Consider the following 19,671-nt stretch of genomic DNA (forward strand, 5'->3'; position numbering starts at 1 on the left):
TACAATTTTGTTAGTTTTTAATAATTTTCTACAAAAATGTAGTAAATTTTGTACAAAAACTAAAATTTTCTCAAGAAAATATCGTTTTTCTATGTATTTTATGGATTTTTTCGTTGAAACAGATAAAAATCCTTCGAAAAATGTCAAAAATCTTTGAAAATTGATGAAATTACAAAAATACGACGAATATTTAGTTATAAACACCTTCGACAGATATCTCTGCAAATAATATCCCAATATAAATGATTAAACATCCCTACTCCCTACTAATATTATAAATGCGAATGTCCTGATGTTTGTTAAACTTTCACGCAAAAACTACTTAACCGATCATCATGAAAATTTGTACACATATTCTTAGTGGTCCCCGAATGGTTATAGGCTACTTTTTATTTAATAAAAAAATTATTTTTTAAATAAAATAAAGAAATTGTTTAGCCAATAATACCTCTGCATCTGGCTATTTGATTACTTTAACGCCATCTAGAAATTAATAAAAAAAATCGAATTTTCATCGTTTTCTCCAAAGATGCAGTAAATTTAGTACAAAAACTAAAATTTACTCAAGAAAATATTGTTTTTCTATGTATTTTATGGATTTTTTCGTCAAAACAGATAAAAATCCGTCCAAAAATGCCAAAAATCTTCAAAAATAGAAGAAACTATAAAAAATACCATGAAAATTTAGTTATAAACATCTTCGACAGATGTCTCTGCATATAAAATCCCAATATAAATGATTAAACAGTTGCCTATCCACGTAAAATCTCAATATTTCTATATTTCCTGCGGTAATGTTTTAATTGACACCAAATAATCTTTATTTTATTAATCCGGGATTCACTTAATCACTTAACAAGATAAAGGATCACACGCTTTGTTCATCGTCCCAGTTCAACAAACCCCCTTCCACCCCTCGCTCAGCTAATTTCCGCGCAGTACGTAGTAAAACCTAGCCGAGCATCATTTATACAAGTTGAATGTCTGGGCGCGTTCGTAATTCGCGCATGTCTTCAGGGATGTTTCCACTGACAGCACAATGCAACTCGGCGAACAACACGCATAAAAAACTTGGTCTCCGCCGTCGTCGTCGCTGATAGTACTTGTACTAGACTAGCAAGTAGGTTTATTTTTATCAGGAGAGTACTGCCGCCACACTGCGTCTAATTAAAATAAACAGGCTAATCAAGAGTTTTGCGTAATTAAAATTTTTGTGCAAATCGCATGTCGGGGAGTATTTACAATAAAAAGTTGCCGTCGACGCTTATAAATTGCTGTTTGGTGAGTTAGATTTACGCGGCCGTCGAGAGTTTTGAACGTTTTTATCCGCACGACTAAAAACTAATTAATTACACTGTATGTGTTTAAAAACTATGCACAATTATCATATCAAAAGCAGTGGAAGCAAAAAGAATAATTTTTTATAAATATAAAAATATTTATTGATTAAAATTACAACGTGATTTTTGGATTTACAGGTTTTTGTCGAGTTTAACATGTTTCGCCCAGAGGGCATCTTCATAAGTTTATGAATTATGAATTTATGAGTTTATGAAGATGCCCTCTGGGCGAAACATGTTAAACTCAACAAAAATCTGTAAATCAAAAATCAGAATAATCAATAAATATTTTATATTTATAAAAATAACATTTACGTATTCACCAAAGAAAGTAATAAAAAAGAATAAATAAAAATATTATTTGCATTTCATTAAAATTTGAAACCTGAAAGACTAAAAAGGGTTGTGTTAATGGTTGATTGTGACATGCTGTATATTTGCAATTGCAATTATTGATGTCGCACCCTACATTTAAGTTCCGAATGGGGTTAGGAGCAGTTACGAGTTCGGCCATTCGCCGTATGGTTGAATTATTAAGCGCGTCTGAAGCTATTAAAATCCACTGTACTCGTGGTGTACTCGCAACATCGCAGCAGCACAGCAGGAAGAGAGGAGAAGGCGGTCGCGCAATGTGCGATGCATTAGTCTCTTAGTCTTTTTACTCTCGTTAGACCTCTCTTTGTCCATGTGTTCGATCATTAATTGCATCGACAGCGTTTTATTCCACCCCTTTTCTACACATGTGTCGGATGTAACACAATTTCACATTATTTCTATTCGCTTCGCTGCATCAGAATTTTTTATATTTTCCTGCGCCAAAATAAAAATAATTATTTTTTTGTGAAAACGACGATTTGCGTACGAAGATGGACAAACTGAAAGTTCACGATGAAACAAATAGCTTTTTAAATTGTTTTTTGCGCTGTCATTGCGCGCCTCGGCCAGATGCCAAATGAAACGGACAAGAAAAAGGCACAAAAAAAACGCTCGTCCATTAAAATAGCCGAAAAAACGTTGCGCAGATGCGCCCGTCGGCGGGCTGATGATGATGCTGTCCAAATCGTTCTTTTAATTTAATTTATTTTGCGCCTTTTTCATCTTATTCCACACAATCGAAATAGAAAAATGCGCATTATAAATGACAACACCGTGGAGATAAATGAATTTTTACTTTCGGTTTGGAGGTTAAAACCGCAATGAATGGCTTTAATAAATAAGAAAATGGAAACAAAATCGAAACAAAAGCTGGTTCAGCTTGTAGTACTTGTAGGGCATGTGAAATACCGGTATCAATATCGGTATACCGGTATTTAAAAAAAAATAGTTATTTTTATCAAGATATTGTTTCCTATGAAAACCGGTATACCGGTATTTTGAGTTACAAAAAATACCGGTTAACCGAAATACCGGTATTGAAAAAATTGAATCTTTATGTCTGTAAAAATGTTTTTTGGCATAAAAAGTTGTCAACTAAAAATACCGGTTTTGATACCGGTATACCGGTATTTTTTAAAACTCGCCTTTTCTCCAGATCTATACCAAAATACCGGTATTGAATGCAAAATTCCACATCCCCATCAACGGATATTGAATTCAATTATTTTGCGCCTTTTCATCTTATTCCACACAATCGAAATAGAAAAATGCGCATTATAAATGACAACACCGCGCCGAGATAAATGAATTTTTACGGTTTTTCGGTTTGGAGGTTAAAACCGCAATGAATGGCTTTAATAAATAAGAAAATGGCGAAACAAAAGCTGGTTCAGCGGTGCGATGTTGTGCATTTCCGCACCGGAGACACTGTTTCGGCGCTGCTGTGTCTTTTTAAAAACACGCGCTGAGGTTAAGTTTGCGTTGTGCTGCTGCCTCCATTATGCGGTAGACAACCAAGCGTACACCCGCACAGCGCTATTGTTAGTGTTGTAACAGGAACACGAAACCGACAAGCACGCTGCACGTCCTGCGTACCTCTTGTAGTCGGAGTCGGGTCCCGTAGCATTCTCGGATATTCCGTGTTCATCGCTCACTGCTTGATTCGCCGACATAATTCGCATCCGCATTCATATATTATACCTACTCTCGGGTGTGCATATTTGCACACGGCCTGTGCGTTTGTCATCTGTTTGTGTTTCTCTCTGTGACGGCATAATTGTAAATCGCAAGGGAAAGTGGACCATCCATCATTCCACCCACCCCAAGTTTCATTCTAGCAACAAACGCACAAACGAAACGAAGTTTTTGGACGACGTATTCCATCATCAAATGTAAAAATCGAATAATTCCAGCCGCCCAGCTCAATGTCTAGTCTAAAAGCCTAAACAATACTTGTGGACATAGTTAAATGAGTAGGACCCATGTTAAATACATTTTATCCCTACCCTATCCCTACTAATATTATAAATGCGAATGTCGTGATGTTTGTTACACTTTCACGCAAAAACTACTTAACCGATCATCATGAAAATTTGTACACATATTCTTAGTGGTCCCCGAATGGTTATAGGCTACTTTTTATTTAATAAAATAAATTATTTTTTAAATAAAATAAAGAAATAGTTTAGCCAATAATACCTCTGCATCTGGCTATTTGACTACTTTAACGCCATCTAGCATTCCAGCAATGAAGCTCAAACCTAAGTACTATAGTACCATCACACTGTATTATCACACTGTATTACCGACAGCTACGTCAACATCAAATCCAATTGACTACACTATGGAGACTGTACACTATACTTCCATAGACTATACTTTCAGCCATTTTAAACTTCCCGCCATTCTACTTCATTGTTACTTCTTCTGTGACTACAGACGCGTATGGAAGCAACTTCATTATTTTAGATATTCGCGGGCGAAGCCGTAGGTTAAAGCTAGTACACTATACAATAGGATGACTAAGGTGTGAAGAGTAAAGAGGGTGTAGGTTTACACCGCAATATGATCCAGTTTACTATTTTATTGTATAAATACAGAGGGTGGGCTTTTTTTCGATCTTCGGTCGATAAATGCATGGGACAGCGTGGGAAGCGAAAATATTTGCTGGTTTTGTTTGATCCGCTACGCGTAAATCACTCAGCCAAACCCACAACAAACAAAATCGTGTGTAACGGAAACTTACAGCGCCATCTATGCATATATTCACAGCCATGTTGTTCCGGTGGAACGTGATACTGTCATTAATGGAGTTTTTAAAAAACATTTTGCATGTTTTTTGATATTTTTGGTTTATTTGAGAAAAAATTACATTTTTTTTGGTAATTTTGGTGATTTTTAAACTTTAGTAAACAAATTTATGCCCAGCGGAAACTAACAGCGCCATCTATATGTATATTAACGCCATATTGTTCCGGTTTTAGATAAAACAATCAAAAATTAAGTTTTTAAAAACTGTTTTTGCTTTTATTTCAAAAATTTTTATATTTTAATTTATTTTTTAATTTTTTAACTTTTGCTGTTGATTATGACGTCACTGTTGAGTAAAAAAACATAGAAAATGCATCGTACATTCCGTCTGCATGCATTCTTGCTAAAATATTTATGCAGATGTACGCTGTGCGATGATGGCAATGATCCACATGCATCCTGAGCATAAAAAAATGATGAAATACACGAATTTAATCACATTATGTGAAAATCCTCCTCAGTGAATACACATCCGTAAAAAAACCGAGCGCGGCAAGTGACGAGATGCTTTTATTGCGATTATTTGCGCCATTTTTTTACGACTGCATCAAATAATTTACGGTGTATTCATTATTTAAAGTGGTTTCAATTAGAATGTTAGGAAAGCGCAATTCGATGAAATTGATGCCAGCGTTGATTCAGTTTTAATTCTTCATACGGTGCGAAATTATTTAACGCGTCATAAATTCAAATGCAGCAATTTCAATTTGAATTTTCCGCGGCGCGCCGAGTTAAATTGAATATCACAATTGCCGCTGACAAGAGGCGAAGAACAAGAGACGATGCCGACGCAATTTCACAATTCGGTTTAAATACACGCTTGCTCTGATTCTGGTTTGAATCGACTTTCGATTGGTGGTGGACGACGGAATGAAAATCAGTTCCATGTCATCGTTCACGGAATTACGCCGGAAATTCAATTAATGGCACTAAAACGACACTGGACTATCCTGTACCTACTCTATCCACTATCATTGATGATCCGCCCTTTAGGGAATTAATTAAAAAACTAGTGTTGGCCGAGCACATTAATAATGATGTTATTAAGCAGTTTAACGGCTTAATTTTTGTTGTAATCGCCGTTCTAATACACCAAACACGGGCCGGGTTAGGCCGTAAATGTGCGGAGCGACGACGTCGTTTGCAGCGCAATTTGGGCCACGGGGTGAGACGGGGGACGGGGGCGGCGGCGACAATGAAGTGGCGAAATTGCGGACAAGAATTGCCTTGCGATAATTAGGTTACACAAGACACGACACGCATGTGTGTTATGAGTGAAATTAAAATACTTATAGTTAGAAAGGGTTAAAAGGGAGGGGGTAAAATACCGGTATTTGAAAAATAGATATGTTTTAACAAGATATTGTTTCTGATAATAACCGGTATACCGGTATTTTGATGTTAAAAATACCGGTTAACCGAAATACCGGTATTGAGAAAAAAATCGAGTATTTAAGCCTCTAAAAATGTCAAAATGTTGTTTTGACATAAAAAGTTGTCAACTAAAAATACCGGTATTGATATCGGTATACCGGTATTTTTTTAAATTCGCTATTTCTCCGGATCTATACCAAAATACCGGTATTGAATGCAAAATTCCACATCTCCATCAACGGATATTGAATCCAATTATTATCCATCAGCCGATATGCGTTTAATTTGAGCAAATATCGCGCATCGGTTTAAAACTGTCGCGCGACGGTAGTCGTCGCAAATCCGCCACCGCGCGCGCACGGCGCGCACACAATGTTAACGAGTTTTAGTGGTTTAATTGCAATTAGTAATGCGAAGCGCTGTGGCAGCGGTGAAGCCAACTAAATTTCGCCGCACATACCGGCGACACGCACTTGAAGCACATACAAGGTGACTCAGAAAGACAACACGAATTGTAATCGAAGATGCCTGTAGATATTTGATAGGAAGCTAAATAATTCCAACACGTATTAAATGTCTTATTTGTCGATTCCGAATGAATAATGATGGTCATTATACCTTGTTACGAGTGTAATTGAGACAAAAATTAATATTTAATGTTTTCATATACCTAGCAGAGATATGATAGATATAGTAGAGAGAAGGAAAAAAATGTTGGCTGTGGTTTTATTAATGGACTTATTCATCGGTTGTGGTTGTAGTTGCGGTTTGAGGAGTAAGACTAGATAGGAATCCGATAATATATTCGGGACAACGGTGACCCTTCACGAAATACTCGTATCTTTTGTTGATCAATGTAATCATCAATTTATCAAGACGACAAGATGAGTTGGACTAATACATGATTCATCAAGTAATAAAATACATTATTTAATTGTATAACAACGAAAAATATTTTGATTTCAAGCAATTATGAGATAGAATATTTTTTTAAAGACATGACATCGATGGTAACATTTGATAGGGTGGGTGCACCAGTGCCGCACCAGGCACCAGTAGTGCACCATTTCCACTTTCACATTAAAATATTAACGTTCTGTCGAATTTTCCGCCACTTTTTTTATATTTGATAGAAATGCCGTACTTCTACGAATCATATAATCGTAAAAAAAACCGACAAATTCGCCATCCACATCAGTTTTTAAAGCAAAATGCGTAACAAGAATCGTGCACTTCGTTTCGAGCGGCCATTCTAATAAGCGACACGTCGACGGAAAGTTTTCTTAATTCTGTTTAAATCTTTGTTTATATCAATTTCTGTAACCGCTTTTCTAATCAATTGCGTACTATGGACTGTGAAGCATTAATATTACGTTTTATTTAATCTGAAAATGCTAATTTAAATCATTAATTGCCATTGGTAAACTACTGGAACACGAATTGAATGATTTTCCAGTAATATACCATTTGGTCTACAACTGGTGATTTAGCTTTTTGATATTTTTTTTTCTTTTTTCTCTTACATTTAGGTTTACTTTATGTTGCAATAAGATATTATAACAAAAAGAATACCATTATTCACAATGTTCCAGTTGTAGACCAGTGGTTTACTACTGGTAGTATCCGTACCACGGATTTATTCCAGTAACTGACCACCTACATTTTTTATACACAATGCCACCGAAAAGAACATTTTTTAACTATAAGGAGAAAAATGTGTTAAAAGCGATAAATGAAATAAATAAAGGTGCAAAAATTGGAGAAATATGTCAAAAATACAACATACCCTACACAACGGTCATAAATAAAATAAAGTTAATAAAATAATAAATAATATTTTTTTCCGAAGTACTTTCATGGTTTTCTATTTATTTTAATTTATTTTATATTAATTTTTTGATTCATGTTAATTCATAAATATTGTGTTATAACTATGACACTTGTGTAAGTGATACAAATTTTTGTTAATTATCTAGTTCTTAAACTAGTTAACAAAATTATGAGCCTTGTAGCATTTAAATATTACTTGAAACTTGTAGACTGATTAAAAGTTGTGATGATTACTACATAAAAAGGAGTGGTTCACTATTGGCTCAACGTCTGGTCTACTGCTGGTACAGTCTGGTCAACCTTAGGCACATTGCGATTTTCCACATTTATTGTTAAATAACCAAAAACGTAACAGTTATTAAGAAAATTTGAATAAGCTACATGATTCTATGGTAGACAAGGAGTATATAATCCTTTTTTGCAATGATTGTAGTAATAATTGAGTCACAATATCAAAATTACTTTCAAAATGTCGCTTAATTGGTTTGTTACTGGTGCAGTCACCCTATATTGTTGTGGTTATGCAACCCAACATACACACAACTTGCGATGCAAATTTCTATAACTTAAGCATGATTTTTCAGCTAATTTGTTGGGGTGCACGTTGCATTACTACAAAATCATTAAAACAAAACACAAGTGAATACAACTGAGTGACGCGGAATTCATATTTAGACTTCAGGAAATATTTACCGGCATTTTTACAAGAGTAATTGAGTTTATAACCAACGCAACAAATGATTAAACAGTTGCCTATTACGTAAAATCTCAATATTTGGTTATGTTTTGTTCCACGATGTAACGACATCTTTATAAACCTTGTTATAAAGATGTTAGACTACATTTTGCTATAATTTTAGCAGCAAAACTAGTTAAAAGATTTTTTTACTACAAGAAGTGAATGAAATAAACAAATTTTCATGATTTTCTTTAAAAATCCAGTAAATTTAGGGCAAAAACTGAAATTTACTCAAGAAAACAATGTTTTTCTATGTATTTTATGTATTTTTCTGTTAAAACGGATCAAAATCCTTCCAAAAAGACCAAAAATCTTTAAAAACAGTAAAAAAATTTACTAGCGTAATTAGGTTATAGCTGCACAACTAATGATTAAACAGTTGCCTATCACGTAAAATATCACGTTAATATTTGGTTTTAAAGAGGTTACACTATATTTTCCAATAGTTCTTGCTGTAAAACTTGTTAAAAGTCTTTTTAACTACGAGAAATGAATGAAAAAAACAAATTTTCATGATTTTCTTCAAAAATTTTTTGTTCTTCCAAGTAAGATTTCACTTTAAAATGAAAAAAACGGTTTAAATTCTATTTTAAGGCAGCTTAACTTGTCACTAAGCAAATCTCCGCCTCAATATTTACCGTTTAGCCTATACTCATAATTTTCTAGGGTCTAAAAGGGCCCGTAAACCACTTGTAAATTCTAATTATAACCCAAGACTTAAAAACCGCTTACTGCCTTCACCGGATGATTATGGCCGCCGCAACAACGGTGAATTCAAGTGTGACATGTGTGGCGCGTGTCCCAGCCACATCCTTTCTTATTTTATTATATTCAACGTCCACGGTATGTTTCTTACGTGCGTGCGCCTAATGAATGCATTGTTTTCGTGTTTAACGGCGATTTGGAAGCTTAAACGTGATTGCCACACACATACACACACTTCCTGTTAATTAATATCCGCAACAAACATTTCAAACACAAAATTTCAATCGTAAACACTCTGTATATTATTTAAAATGTTGCAATTTCTATGTGTAGTGCTACATTTTAATTTGTACAGCTTTGGCAGGTCAAAAAGGGTCCGCCGGCAGGTAAAACCCGCTTATACCTGTTGCCAGGTCGTGATCGCGCATAATACGCCCGCAAACTTGTCACAATCGAACGTAATGCAATGTAAATGCTGCCGGCGTGGAACCTTTTACCTACAATTGTCGAATTGCCGCCGAAAAGCGGATAAAGGACCAAAGGTTCCCCTTCAATAATTTAGATTCGGTCAGGTAGGACACGATTATGTTAAGACTTTTCTCGGAAATTTAGAAATAAATAAATAAATCATCCAAGTGTTGATTCATGGAAATATCCAAGGCGAATATAATTAAATTATTGTTATCTGAGTGTAATTTGCATGACGCATTATGCAATCAAATAAAAATCGCGTCTGTTTTGCATCTGGATGTAGAAACGTGAAATGTTTGAAAATGGAGCACGAAACTAGCTGCCACTTGAGTCTTATCTCAATTAGGACTTAATTGGCTTACATTAGCGTTTCAATTTCAATGTTTCCAGAGTCATTTCACATTACAGCCTCTGCTAAAAATAGCAATTTTATCATTTTCAAGTGTCTTCTTCATCTGTGCGCGAGCGCGCGCGCTTCGAAATTGGAATATTCACTATTTGCTAGTTTACGCTGCGTTGTTAATTCCGACGCGTATGAAAACAAAGCGTCGTTAATGCCATTAATTTCGCTCGAGAACAAGCGCTGTTTAATCTGCAATAACTTCTCAGTTACACAATCGCAAAACAAGAAACATGAAACACAGCAGAATAAAAAATATATTTATTTTTATTTTATTCATATTTATTCACTGATTCATCGCTTTTCGTATTTATTTATTTTTTGGTTTTGATTTGCTTTGACTCTGGTCCGGAGTGTATTTGACTTTAATTTCTGTGGCGGCAATTTTTTCCTCGTTATTATCTTTCTCGGCGCTTGCTTTCATGAAATGTAAGAGGAAATTAACAAAAAATACCGGTTGCACACAGCGCCGGCGACCGGGAGCTGGAAAAAAAGATCCACGTGCATTGCACACGTATATGGCGTTTTTTTAGCGTGTCTAACGAACCCCAAAAAGCATTTAAACTCATGCCTCATACAAGTGTGTGTATGTGTGAAGTGCGCGAGGTGAGGTGAAACGCACATCTGTCCTCGCTTTGTGCCCTTCAATACAAGCAAATAATACGAGAAAAAATGCGAATGGGACTGTGAAACGTAAAAGGTAAAAGAATCGATTGTATGGACACGTTAAATACGTGAATGAAAATGAAAATGAAAATATGGGCCACGTTTTTGACCTGCACATTTAAAAACTTTATTTTTCTTTTGGTTTTTAAGAAATTTTCGGTGCGATTTTTATGATTTTTATTTTAAAAACTATGAATAATTGTAAAACTCACATTAATTCGTTGATTTTATGAATATTTCTTGATTATTTGGCGTGGTACTCACCTGAAACACAAAATAATGCAATAATTAGTCGAGTATTATTATTTTCTGGATTAATTTGTGTTCGTGATTCATAGTAATAAGTCCATACACGTGCAATCATAAAAAAAGCATAGTTTGAGCGCTTAAAGTCGTGCCGGTGTCGATTATTACGCTCATTATTTTCGTCTTAGAAACTTAGATATTCCGAGTTTCCGACCGATCTGATGTACCGTACGTGCGTGTATGCCTCCAATCTGAATCAACGAGTAATTGGGATTCGTGCGGCATTTTCTTTTGACTCACTTTCGACAAAAAAAACAACAACCAAACAAAAAGCTGCGGCCCGGCTTACTTCAGGCGCTATTACATAATGATACATTTTAATTGCTGTCACGACGCATGTACCATTCTTTGTTTTAAATAAATTTCAAGCACGCACCGATTGAAAAAGAAATAAGAGAATGTTTACGTGGTGATTTTTAATTATTTTCCAATCGGCGCTAAACAAAACGCCATCAGAATACAAATAAAATTGAAAACTTGTGACATCCGATTGAAATAAATCTCACGCCCAATTAACCTCGACAATGAAATGATGATGAGCATCACATCACAACACAACGCATCACTGACTGACCTTTAAACATCCTTTCCGTGAACGTAACAAAACATGAGTTTCATTATTCTAGTTTATAGAATGTCTGTACACTTGTAGAAGCAAATACAAAACACAAACACGAACGTGAAGAGCACAAACACACCGCACGAGGGTATCAACCCCTCAAGAGTTTTTGGTTAGATCTGATGCGCGCGGTCTCCAAGGAGCTTTTTAACCCCCTTGCAAGATTTTCGCGAGACCCAGGGGTGACTAATCGAAAGGGTTTTTAGTCAAGCACAATAGAAGCCTCTCACTTTTAGATTTTAATTGAAGATGTTGCAATTATTATCGTTGGAGAATTTACATCGCATTGTTTTGCGTTGCGTTGCGCTGCGCGCAGGAAATCACTAAACGCGACGCCTGCGGAATGCGCAGAATCACACACACACAGGATGAGAGGAAGTGCTGGACCAAATATCCTGCTTCTGTGTTGTGTGTTGGAAAGGGACATGTGTAGCTAGTGCAAACAAAATAAATTCGTCAAGTGATATCCTGTCGGTATAAATCACTTTGACTTAGGATTTACAAGGTTTTGTTGATTTGGATAAATTTAAATTGAAAGCAGATTTGCGCATGCGCTTAGAATATTATCGGAAAATGCACGCAGGAGCAACACTCACCTGTTAATATCAGTTTGAATTCAAAATTTACTCCTAGATGTCTTAAAACTTGAATTTTTAAAAGTTTTTCACTTGATTTAAACAAAACTTGAAGAATATTTTAAGTTTATTTGTTCATTGTCACTTAATATTCACTTTTAACTCGATAAAAATTAAAACTAAGGAAAATTTTGATAGTATATAGATAGTATATAGATATTTGATAGTAGTTGATGATGAAAGCTCCGATGCACCGTTTGCAACGTGCAGATGTGCAATGCGCGCCCGAGAGAAATTGAAAACGCCGCTCAATGAACCCAACCCTGCGCCGGTTGCTCACTGCGCAGCGGTTTGTTTACTACCGAAGCGCGTACTCCGTACTACTTCCATGCCCATGCTTGTGCTCATCGTGGCGTAACTGTAACCTCCACCAAAAATGTTCTTCCCACCACATTACTAGTAACTTTGAAGTTACTACTCTGACTGCACAACTCCCGAAACTAAGTATATTTAATTTTATTTAGTTATTTGGTTTTTTACTCTTCTGGAGGACCTTGTAAGTGCTGCTGTAGTAACACCCCCAGTGATCACTACTTCTACTCCCCCTGCACTCCCTCTAATCCATCCGCGTGGTCCAGTGATGCAGAATATTCCATCTCTCGAATTTCGAATATCAAAAAAGGGGAGCTGTTGCAAATCCAACCGATACATAACTTAGCGTTAACTTCACATCACATACACTATTCCCTGAGAGGGGTGGGGGTTGTCCGGGTTGTGCCACGCGCGCTTTCCGATTTTTTTGTTCCTTCCCCAGACACACGACCCCAGACAGCGCGATGACGTTCCGGGATTTATAATTTGCTTCATCTCCGTCGCTTCGATCGCCGTCCTTTGATTAAATGTGCATGGGGGAGATCCAAACATGAGGATATACAGGGTGTTGACAATAATTCTTCTTTAAAATATTTTGAAAGGTTTTTTTCGTAGGTATTTACACCCTGTATTTAATGCATTTCATTGATTAGCATAGTTGGATTTACTTCTTCGATGCGATGTGATGGACACAAGGGTTGGAGATATACTGAGGGTGGAGTTATCTGTATTTGCGCAGAATTTATTATTTGCATATGGGCGTCTTTCGAAAATATAAAACTTAAACGCAGGAAGCGGAAATGTTTGCACGTGTGTGATCGAAATGATCAAAACAAAAAACAAAAAAAAGTTATTTTGACAGGCTTCAATTTTGAGTCTTTATTAGTCTATTGATCCGAATGACAAGACAATTGACACGATGATAGATGAATTAGCCGTATCTAATGCCTCACTTTAACTGGTTCCGAATGCGCTCGTTGCGCGCCGAGGCATGTAGATTTTTTAATCAAATTAATTAAACGTGTCGGACATGAACGAACGTGCGCATACCTTGTGTATCATTCGCGCCTCCAGGGAGACATGCTAGAAATTCCGCACACGTTCCATTTCGCTTGCAAAGTTGGCAGAAAAAAAAAACAGGAATAGAAATAGAAATAAAATGTATGTATGCAACTTGAAGTGCGTGTTTTTTGAGTGTATATGGATGGGTGTGTGTGTGGTGGGTTGCGCAATCAATAAGTAGCAGTAAGTTGTGACTGCAGTGACGTATATTTTATTGGATTATTCGATTATTATTGCCCCGTGCGTGCATACATTACCGGAAGCCGGCAAATTGCCGCGCGCATACTAAACCGACTGATACTTCCGTAAATACGGCGTATAACACATTATCGTGCATCGGGCAAACATATTATTTTAAACAGGTGCGTAATTTCGTAATTTTCACAGCGTAAAACGTAAATATTTTAGATTTTGTGGATTTTTTTGGTTTAAAACCGGTATTTTGGCTTACCGGTATTTATAAAAATCAAAATATTAATATACCTGTATTTATCTATTGAAAAATATCGATTTTTGGAAATAAAAATACCGGTATACCGATAATAATACCGGTATTTCGGTTTTTTTCGGTTTTAATTTTAAAAATACCGGTATTCTTCACATCCCCCAATTTCAACTTATTTTAACTCATATTTTACCTAATTAAATTACATCCCTCATTATTATTTTCACTTTTCGATTAATTCTAAACCCAGACCTGATTGCGTCGTTCATTAAATCCATTCATGTAATGACACGAACGGCAAACAAATTTCAATGGCTCGCAACTCCCAAATGTGACTAGGTACTAGGTATACGCTGGTTGCGGTTGTGAAATAACGCAAACAAACTGAACGCATGTGCGCAGCAATATTGTCAACTCGGCATGAAATTATCTGTACATTCAAAGTCACGCTCTTTTACACACTCTCTTTCAACCCCCCACACCCCGAAATGCACTATGATTTATCGCAAATCATATTGGATTAGCCATGGGCGTTCGCCAAGAGTTTAAGAACACGAGAAGCAAGAAATGCGAGCTGGCGAGCGTATAAGTCAACTCGGATTTGATTCCTGCATGGCTGCAGCCTGCAGTAAACGAGGAACTAATTTAGGGGTGATGGGGAAAGCACGAGGGAGCAGCTCGTGGCCACATTGGAAACATTGGAGAGTGCGTCTTAAATTGGGTTCAATTTTCTTGTTAACTTGGATTGTCACATTATTTGCGTTGATTTATACGGTTGATAATTGGTGTTGCAGATGTAAACAAGGGTATTAGGGGTTTTAGAGGTTAGAAATTTAATTTTTTGCAAGTAAAAATTAATTTCATGAAAAAAACTGTCGGAAAGCACAGAAATTTTAATATTTTTAGTAAAATTATTGATTTTGTTGATAAAAAATGACTTTTTTGTTTGAAAATTTGAATTTCGCGCCTTTTTGATGCGTGTGACGTCATTGTCGAGTTAACATAACCTATTCTGGACGCTAGCGGATGTGACGTCAGTGTTAAACTGTTAAGATTTTCAAAATTTTTACATTTTATAAGAATTTTAAGCGGAAAATGACAATAAAATTAAATTTTCAAGTTAATTTCTCGATTTTATGCTTGACATGTGTCTGCACGTGTAAATTTTAACTTTTGCACAACTCTTGGCAGAAATCCTCACGCGTAATATGTGCAAATGTGAACAAACGCCGCGCGAGATAAATTTGAATTTCTATTTACCTCGCAGCGCACGCTCTGCAATCGAATACCTTACTTCTTACATGCAGCTGGATAATAAAGCCGAGCGCGGAACATCCGAAGCAATTTATTGCTCCGCGCATGTATATGTGTATGTATGTGCTTAAATAAAGCGCACGCGGTTGTTGGGGAAGAGTCGCTAAGAAATTGGGAATAAGAAATAAAACGAAACGCGACTCGAATGAGCGACGAGCATTGTTCGAAACGTGTTTGCGGGGCGCGCATCTCCTCCGCCACCGCCACCGGCGGCGCGCTAAGTTGCAACAGGGATTTAATCAATTTCGCGTTGCAATTTATCGGATTAAAGCAAAGCCGAGAAGCTGGGATAAGTTTGCGGCGAGCCGGAATGGCAAACACCTGCTCGTTTTATCAACATATAGATCTAATTATTCGCATTTTTAACGCAAGCATAAACTAGGTTATAACGCCGACAGCGCCATCTATCCACGAAGAGATAAAATATATATTTATAAAAGTTTGCGTAAAGCGCATGAAATATTCGTTGACGTTTAATGTGAAATTCAGCAGCTATCGGCAGCGAATCAATAATTATTGCTTCGTCGACATAAATTACCACCATCAATTTTTAATGCAAAATGTGGATGCCGCACAACAAGTTGACAGGTTGATATAATTTCTTTAAAACGCATTTAACAATTCCGCACGAAACTTAGCTGCTTCTTGAGAAATAATTGAAAAAGTTTATTTTGTTATTTTGTTATGCGTATAATGAAGTTTTTTTTTTTGCTTCGGTTGATTTGTTTCCCAAGTGGAATATTCAAGGTACTCGTCGGATTAAATGGCCGACGGCTCTTTCTGCGGAGCGCCGGTATGTGAATGTGAAGAGGAACAAGATCTACTTAATGATGTATTAAGTCGATGCGAGCTTCTTCTGGCTCATTGACTATGGCTTTTTTTTGTTCATCGTTTCTTTTTCTGGTTTTGGTTTATTTGCTTCTGTGCTTCGACTTCCACATATCTCGATTAACTTCTTCTTGCTTTTCTCGTTCGTTTTTTTTTATTTGCAAGTTGCTTGCGAGCAAGTTGCAAAGCGTTTTCATTCTCGTTTGGATCCGATATCAGAGGATGTCGACGCACTCGACGCCCTTTCGGCAGCTTGTGATGTCTGCTGTCTTTGTGTCATTTTGTCGCTGGACTTGCGGAGCAATTCGCCAAGAAGTGCAGCGGTGGAACGGCGTGCAATTCGAGTGGATGTATATTGCAAATGAGAGTGATTCGTGACATCGTGAGTCGTTACTTGTGTATTCATCAAGGAAGGATATTGTATATTTAGATTTGGTTTTTTTTTAGTAAAATTACAAGTTTTTAGGAATTCTTATGCAGGAAATGTATTTTTTAATGATTTAGCATAGTTGGAAATATTGAAAATTTGATATTTTCATAGAAATAGTGTTTTTTAAGTAAATTTATGCATTTTATTAAAAAAATATTGATTTTTATTCTATAAAAATTGCCGAGGAACTTAATATTCGAATTATATCATACAAAATTACAAATATTGCGATTTTACGTGGATAGGCAACTGTTTATTCATTTGTTGTGCTGGTTATAAACTCAATTACTCTAGTAAAAATTTTTACTATTTTTAATGATTTTTGGTCTTTTTGGAAGGATTTTTATCCGTTTTAACAGAAAAATACATAAAATACATAGAAAAACATTGTTTTCTTGAGTAAATTTCAGTTTTTGTCCTAAATTTACTGGATTTTTAAAGAAAATCATGAAAATTTGTTTATTTCATTCATTTCTTGTAGTAAAAAAGACTTTTAACTAGTTTTGCTGCTAAAATTATAGCAAAATTTAGTATAACATCTTTATAACAAGGTTTATAAAGATGTCGTTACATCGAGGAATAAAACATAACCAAATATTAACATTTTACGTAATAGGCAACTGTTTAATCATTTGTTGCGTTGGTTATAAACTCAATTACTCTTGTAAAAATGCCGGTAAATATTTCCTGAAGTCTAAATATGAATTCCGCGTCGCTCAGTTGTATTCATTTGTGTTATGTTTAAATGATTTTGTAGTAACGCAACGTGCACCCCAACAAATTAGCTGAAAAATCGTGCTTAAGTTATAGAAATATGCATTGCAATTTGTGTGTATGTTGGGTTGCATAACCACAACAATATTTCAAATGTTACCATCGATGTCATGTCTTTAAAAAATATTCTACCTCATAATTGCTTGAAATATAAATATTTTTCGTCATTACACACAAAAAAATTAATATAAACCAACAAAATTATACAAATATCATCGTTATATAAAGTTTGTCGTTAAATCAATTTACGTTTTTAGCAAAAATACCAAAAATAAACCCGTTTCGAAAGTTCCAGGGCTTTAAAACCTCCCCCATTCTTAACCCTTGTTATTTTTGTATTTATTTTGACATTCTTAAATGAATAATTCACTCCATTCACGTACCGTTCTTAGTCTTTTAATTTGAATCTCTTTGAGTTGATTTAGCACGCACAAAAGTTCTCTCAACCTCTCTCCACGAAGGTGATAGTAGTTTAGGGGTTGATGTTTGATTTGTGTGCAGACACGTGCCCAACTCAGCGGATGCAGCTGCTGCTGCTGCGCAAGACATCACCATTCATCCTCCACGTATTATTTTCACTTTCAATATATTAAATCAAAACATACACGCTGACACGCCACGAAGGCCCACGATGCCCGAATCGAATTCACCGCAAAATATATACGCGGGGTTCGCACGACCGGCGCGTGACTAAATTTTATCCAATTTTATCCAAAAACACACCATTTTGGCATTTTTCTAACATATATCATTTTGCTACTATTAACAGGGCCGGACTCACAAATAATTTCATAAAAAATCAAAAATTCAACAAAAAATAATTTAAAATAAAATAATTTCAAATAATTTTTAAAATTAATATTTTAACTGATTAAATAATAAATAAAATAATTAATTTTTAAATCCGGTTCTGCGCTTACACACAGATTTCTCACCATCTCATAAATCAAAGACTGTCGAGCCGTGTACGTGTGGCATCCTATGCTAGCGCGTGTTTGTTTATTTTTGTACTCTACGTGTGGTGACAACAATGCGCGCTTTATAATAACCAAACGATAGGCCGTAATCGATGAGTCGGCGAATCGTAAATTTTCTACAGATATCTATCGCCGCCGATGAAAGCGCATTAATCGCGCGCCGTTTTTACATAAGTGAGCGTAAAGCCGACATCCGAACATAAAGCATACGCGCGTTTATGATGAAGAGCATTCGATAATTTGATTAACATACATTTACCGCATTACATTATTTACACAAGCCAAATATTAATGCGCGTTATCGCCGTAATCGTACGGCCATAACAATTAATAATAGTGCGACGTGCAAATATGCAAAATGCAAATTACGGCCAAGTTATTAATTAATGTTTTGGCTAATTGTTTGCTTTGTAGAGTCGCTCAAAGTAAACATGCGAACTGAACAAAAACATGACAACTGATAAGTACGGAGATTATTTATTCGTGCACAGTGGACATGTTAGGACATCTAGTGGTAGAAAATGTTGAAATGTTTTAGTGAATTAATTCATCAATCGGGCTTACAGCGACATCTGCAGGCAAAAATTTGAATTAAGATAAATAGAAATATTTTTATTTGGTAGAAAATGTTTATTTATTTACATTATTATGACAAAATAACTACATAAATATTATATTAATATTATTTATGTTTGTATTATGTTAGATTTTACGTGAAAAGGCGAAAGAAACAATGTTTTAGTTTTATTTAATTCTGAAAAGGACATCGTTGCGCCATCTGACGGTGAAATATCGAATTATATACTTTTTGCGACTGTCAGCAAAATTTCGTAGTTAAAATAACAAAATAATTATAAATAAACGTTTTAATTATAATAATTACTTACTTTAACCAATTATCTACTAAAATGAAACGTTTTACTATCAAATACTGAGTGTTTACAACATTTTCAACGTTTTATTGACAATATTTGAATTATTATCAGCAAATTCAGCAAATAAAATTGAAACCCAGGAATATTATTTGACCCAAATTCAACAAAAGTTATTAATATCTCAAAAATCAATTGCGCATCAATTCCAATGAAATAACAAGATGAAAACCGTGCACGTTTTGCTCAAAATGTCAAAAATACACGTCTTATCGCATATTAACGTGCGCAGACAAACTAGAAATGCTCAACATTCTTTCGACACTCATTAATTACCACAGGCGCCTTGGTGTTTATGCGCTATTAATATCTGTTTGTTTGCACCT

General features: G+C 35.5%; 1 protein-coding gene across 3 annotated transcripts in view; it reads right to left on the reverse strand.

Moving 5' to 3' along the window:
• The window catches only part of LOC135796611 (carboxypeptidase N subunit 2-like), a 30,699-nt gene extending 12,556 nt beyond the window's left edge, over positions 1-18,143 (reverse strand). Inside the window, exon 1 of one of the 3 annotated variants that reach the window (XM_065308703.1) lies at positions 17,820-18,143. Coding sequence is in view for 1 of the 3 variants with exons in the window: in XM_065308701.1 (XP_065164773.1) it covers positions 11,592-11,601 (10 nt within the window). In the remaining 2 variants the exon portion in view is untranslated. Of the gene's footprint in view, positions 1-11,591; positions 12,055-12,232; positions 12,580-17,819 lie in introns of those variants that run through there. The other 2 variants (XM_065308702.1, XM_065308701.1) reach the window with 2 other exon arrangements.
• Between the last annotated feature and the right edge of the window lie 1,528 nt (positions 18,144-19,671).

This window comes from Atheta coriaria, unplaced genomic scaffold (assembly GCF_025399875.1).
Source record: "Atheta coriaria isolate IRGN ID8LTWV9N9 unplaced genomic scaffold, Caltech_Dcor_3.1 hic_scaffold_7_pilon, whole genome shotgun sequence".
Classification (NCBI taxonomy): domain Eukaryota; kingdom Metazoa; phylum Arthropoda; class Insecta; order Coleoptera; family Staphylinidae; genus Dalotia; species Dalotia coriaria.